Below are 5,859 nucleotides of genomic sequence, written 5' to 3'. Positions count from 1 at the left end.
CTTGTCTGGTTTGCATTTGACTTTGATTTTTGATGTTCACGTTCATGCACCATTTTGAAAGTGTTGTGTCGGCTGTAGATCTAATTTTATGAGTGAAACTACTAAGGTAGTTCAAATGTTTAGGGTAGGGGTAGGTTAAAATGTATTAACCATTTGGTTTAGATTTCTTGATCTGGCCATCTGGAATATTTCGTTAAAACCAGGATAAAGTCACATTAAAAATAAAAAACATTGGAAATTCTAAGTCATAGCTCAGTCTAAAATGAGGTCAGTCAGTTGTGGTTGTGGTTAACCAGGTCACAAACAGCATGGCCAATCACTGCTTTCACTCTTGTAGTCTGTTCAATCACTTAAACCAGTTTTAGATTTGGAACCAGCTACCATCCTTGTCTAAGTAAGTGGAAACTAATATGGGAATTTTATGTCTAAAGTTAAAACTGATATTACGATTAATTAAAAAAAATTAAACTACTAGCAAAATTCTTCTTTAAAGGTTTATATACAAGTTGACTGAAAACGAATTTGTTGAAGCTTGTCACAGCTTTACCAAACAAGGTAATCTATTCTAGCCTAAAAATCACCCAAACCTCTCTAAAATCATCAGTAGATCGTAGTCTGCAATCAATCTAGGAATAGTTTACGTTTTTTTTCCGACACAGTAGCGACTGAAAATTATTGCAGTAACAGTTCCCTCAGGGAAAGGCTACTTCACTACTGGAGCTTAAATGACCTACTTTTAATGTGATTAATAGGAAATAATTCACTCCATTTATCATGTTGTAAAACACTTTGTCTGCCTGCTTAAAATGAGGACGCCTGGGTCACTTAACCCCGCTAAAACAGTAAAACAGGTGATAAAACTCAAACTTCCCGTCAATATGAACTCCTTTCTGTACTGTACTGGTCGCCGTGATTTAGCCAAGACATGTTCCTGGATCAACATTATTGTCCAAAAATATAGATTTAGCCCTATCCCTACCCCTAAACCTAACCCTACCCATAATTTATTCCTAATATCAATGGTAAATGATAGCTTATTATGAAGAGTGTAGAAGAACGTATAACATGTTGTACTTGGTGAAATCACGCTCACCGAACTGGACTATAGAGTTGTGACGTTCGCGAACGAACCGATTCTTTTGAACGGCTCATAAACATGAACGATGGGAGCCGAGTCGCGGCTGGAGGGGAGCCGTTCTTTCTGTCGTTCTTTTTTCCTATGCGTGTTTCACACAGATGCACACAAATGAGCCCTCGCGAGACAGAACAGTTATGGGGGAGGGGCGCACCCAGCGCAGGCAAACCCTTTATAGCGTGATGATATTAGTTATTAGTTGTGCACGCATCCTTCACGTGAGTAGGACTCCAGTGGAAAAAAAACCCTGCGTGCCTCTGTCATTGTCAGCTGTCACAGACATTCATTGCAGCCCACTTTGTTATTGTTCATTGACTTGAAGGGGCTGATGTCCTATTTGCAAAGTTTACAGTAGTATGTAGACATTTCCATTTTATTTATTAGAATTTTATCTACTTTAAATATTTTTAGTTTTCTATCAAAATGTTCTTGTGTGATAACAATGTTCTTGTGTGAAAGTGTTTGTAGTAAAAGCTGTTTTGCACAGAAATTCATTGCAGCTGGCTTTGTTTTTGATGTTTATTTGTGAGTAGGTATTGTATGAATAACATAAGTCAACGTAGCTTTACACACACACACACACACACACACACACACACACACACACACACACACACACACACACACTTTGTACTAAAGGTAAATCCAAAATAGTGATGTCACTGTCTAAGCAGAGGGATTTGTGCAACCCTATGGAATATAGTCCACACATGACAAATGAGGTAATAATCAATATTTCAGAATAATTCAAACTCAGATATTGGTGTGTGATATCTGAGTTTTAATTATTTGACTACAAATCTCACCTCATCATTCCTCCCAGTGATTATTTCCAGGATAAACTGAGATGCCCCCAAGCTGGCTTCTTAAAACTGACTAAATATTTAAAAAGAGCCAAAAGAGCCGTTCTTTTGAACGGCTCTTTGAAAGGAACGGATCGCGAAGATCCGGATCCCCTCAAAGAGCCATAAATCCCATCACTACTGGACTACAGTTTATGACTCAGTTGACTGTGATGCACAGATTCACAAAGCAGCTCCACGCCCACCAAACAAAAGCGAAGGGCGACTCACGCGCTGGACTAATTCTGGGATTTGTCCTCGAGAAGTTACAAGAGAAAGAACATGCGGGAAAAGGGGGATTCTGGCTTTGTTATGGACGCTATCGAGCTGGAGTCGTTTGTGAACAGCCCTCCTGCTGGATTCAGTGTCGAGAGTCGCGCGGGCTGCAGAGTCGTGAAATGGGCTCAGGAGAACAGCTGCGTGTTCATCGATGAGATCCAGTCTAGCAAGGGGAAAGTGATTTTCTTTAATTCCCCGGGAAGGTAAATGGATTTAAATAACGTCATATGACAATAAGCAGGTTTAGATATAGCGTCCTTTGGTAACTCTTCTTCTTGGCCATTTCAGGAAAGTCATAGTACGTACTTTGAGGGAGTACACAGATTTGAGACGACAGCTAACGTCCAAAACAATATACATCTTGGTGTCTGCATGCACCAAAACAAAGGTCGAAGAAAAGAGAAAGAGAGATGTTCCAGGTAGGACATTTAAAAAATGATTAATTGTTCACAAAGTGAAAGTCTTTGACCTGCTTCTGTAAATTTATGTGTTTACGTACAAACAGAGACTGGTGTGTTGTGTGTATAACAGTTACATCATTGTTGGGTAAGTTACTCAAAACAAGTAATTGATTACAAATAACTGATTACTAATTGAAAATTGTAATTTGATTATATTACTTAAATGTAACTAATTACTTTACTTTTCAGTTACTTTGAAAACATATCAGACCTAAAAAATAAATACACTACAAGGTGAAAATTTTAGTTCTTTCAAGTAATTTAATATTGACTGAAAAATATTACAAAGGGATGAAAACTGCAACTTGACTTAAATATTTAATCTATTTCTAAAACTTAACATTCTTAATATAAACCTGCCTAACAATGAAAAAAATTATCTTTAAATGTGCCTATAAAGTGTTTTATATACAGCATTGCTTGCTGAGTGTAGGGTAGATGTGTATGCATAATTATTGACTTGATTAACTGTAATCAGATTACACAAATTCAAAATTGAATGTTACATTAGTGTGTTATCAGAAAAAGTAATTAGATTACTGCAACTCATTATTGTGTAAGGCGTTCTACCCACCTCTGGTATACATACATAAAATTATATATTAAAATGTATTGATAAACAAAAATTAAAATGACAAAATCAGCTTTTAACTATGCTATTCTGAAAAATTTATCTTTCTTGAAATCTATATACAACATATACACATACACATACACACACACACACACACACACACACAGAGAGAGAGAGGAGAATGGGGTGAGTTGAGGCAGTTTTTACTTACTGCGTGTGTAAAGTGAGCACATGGGTCCAACTTAAATATGTACAGGAATATCAGGATATAGTGCATCTTTAGGAATAATCACTTTGGATCTAAAATCAATCACTTTCAAAATATGGCTTCCCGAAAAGAAAAAAAAGAAGTGGTCTCTTGGCTCAACTTGTCCCTAGTGAGGGGTAAATTAAGCCTAGGGAAAAGGTAAAGATACATGCAGTTGAACTGTGCCATTGATTATGTTGAATATATTTTATATGAAAATTTTCACCTTTCATTTGCACTTTTGCTATATCAAAGGAAGAAAAATTTGATAAAAATTATTATATATATATATATGTGTATGTGTGTGTGTGGTATATACATACATTTGCATGTCATTTTGTATACAATATTCTCAAACGATGGCTGTGTAAACCCTGTTGTCTACATTTATCATTACACTACACTTGTCTACAACTAAGTAGTTGCGCTACAGTTGTAAAAATGAATCAAAACAGAAAATCCAACGGAGCTATCATATATGTGTCACAATATCAACCGGGAAGGTATCATTAAACTTTGACACCACTGTATACTGTATTTGTGAAGTCAAATTCCTTGCCCTTCTAATGATTGTACTTTCATTACTTCATAGTTGTTGGGTGTTATGTGGTGGCGATCAACGGCAGTCATCCAATGATCAGATGGGAGATGGAGAGAGGCTTAGACATGACTATTTCATCTGTTGCTGGAGAAAGTTATACAGTTGATGTGAGTTCAGTGGACACTTTGTTTTTAATGATGTACAAATTGAGTGTCCTTTTCCTGGCAATGTAAAAAATTTATTAAAATTATTATATATACAGTATACACACTTTTTTTTTTAAGGTTGATGTTAGTGCTGCACTACAGGGATGGGTCGGTGAGAGCCTTCAAATCCTTTTTGATGCAGAAAAGGTAAAACCTATCTGGAAAGACACACATTTCACCATCAAGTACCGTTCTGACGCCCTTTTTGACTTTCCCTACTGGTTTGGTTTCAGCAAACAACAGTTCAAGGTGTGTTTTAATAAACAAGCAGACCTCTCTGAGGATTTCTAGTATTGAGATGATGACTGGAAATCTGATCTTGCAGGTCTCTTACCATGGAAGATGAGATCAACACCCACAAGGTTGTGTGAAACAGCAAATATCTACTGAAAACAGGCTTCGGTCTGTGGAAATTGAAGCCCTGCACAGATGAGGAGACCATTAATGCACCTTAAAGGACCGTTTTACTGTAAATTGAACTTTATTTTGCTCATGCCAGCAGTCATACAAAAAAAACCCCACAAAGAAATGGAGATCACTGGAACATAATCTTAATTATAAATCTGCTGGAGCAGAAAGGTCAATTTCATAAATCCTCACATTGTAAACTGGCAAACTCAAGATAGTTCAAATACTTCTTTAAAAGGGTCACTCTATGCAAAAGTGCCTCAATGTGTTACCTTCATTGCTTTAAATGGGTCATATCACAAGGAATCAAAAGATGATCTTTTTGGATTGCTGAAATCAGGCCAATATATTAGATAATTATATTATGTAACATCACGTTACGCTTTAAATTGACACACTTTTTGTGCTGTTTCTGGCTGTGTGTAGCACCTACAGCTCTGCATATACTTCCAGAGAATCAACAGAAACCAGCAGTTAGGGCTGGGCGATAAAGCCATAATTATCATGATGTAATTTTCTTTGATGAAACGATAAGAGTTCGTTAAATGTTCAATATAATGTTTATGGACCAAAAACGGAACAATGAATTGTGCTTGAATTCAGCAAAGAACACAAATGACTCTATTTTAAACTAATTTAAAGCCAGCTGAAGCAGTGTTGAAAAACAGGAGAAACACTGCGCAACGATACATTCAGAAGACTTCAATGTACAAATCACCATGATTTACCATGGAATTACTAGTAACACTAACTGCACCATGGTATTGTGGCAGGAATGTGGAATAATTATAAGAAATTTTATGATACTATTAATGTAGACATGAATTAAATGTATTAACGGAGTAAGGGAATATACAGTATTTTTGTGATCAAACTATAGCATTTGTGCATTTATATTAAATGTGACTACTGTTTTTTTAATAACTAGAAACTATATAAATACATATATACCATATTATGGAGGTGGTGTGGTTTTAACTGGGTGATAGTATGCTACTATGGAAGACCAGTGGTTAATTTTAATAAAAGTAAAACTGTCAGAATAATTACCTTTCAATATCTAAATATGAGGTAATCACTTTTTGAAATTTATTGAGATAATTATGATTATGAACCGATTGAACATTTTATTGTGATAATTTTTTTGGCCATATCGCCTAGCAGCC

At 35.9% G+C, this 5,859-nt stretch overlaps 1 protein-coding gene across 2 annotated transcripts; it reads left to right on the top strand.

Moving 5' to 3' along the window:
* The first annotated feature begins 772 nt into the window (after window positions 1–772).
* Window positions 773–5,058, top strand: LOC132127610 (mesenteric estrogen-dependent adipogenesis protein-like). Of its 2 annotated transcripts, XM_059539550.1 has the most exons (6): window positions 773–851; window positions 2,159–2,459; window positions 2,545–2,675; window positions 4,131–4,246; window positions 4,364–4,534; window positions 4,611–5,058. In XM_059539550.1, exons 2-6 carry the CDS (start codon window positions 2,260–2,262, stop codon window positions 4,629–4,631), a joined length of 639 nt encoding a protein of 212 aa, XP_059395533.1. In that variant the 5' UTR covers window positions 773–851; window positions 2,159–2,259; the 3' UTR covers window positions 4,632–5,058. The 2 variants fall into 2 exon arrangements, with proteins under 2 accessions (XP_059395533.1, XP_059395532.1); XM_059539549.1 differs by lacking the exon at window positions 773–851 and having other exon boundaries at window positions 2,137–2,459.
* Window positions 5,059–5,859: the final 801 nt, after the last annotated feature.

Source organism: Carassius carassius, chromosome 45, assembly GCF_963082965.1.
Source record: "Carassius carassius chromosome 45, fCarCar2.1, whole genome shotgun sequence".
In the NCBI taxonomy this organism is placed as follows: Eukaryota; Metazoa; Chordata; class Actinopteri; order Cypriniformes; family Cyprinidae; genus Carassius; species Carassius carassius.
The sequence above is the reverse complement of the archived record's forward strand: the minus strand, read 5'-3'. Positions and strand labels throughout refer to the sequence as shown.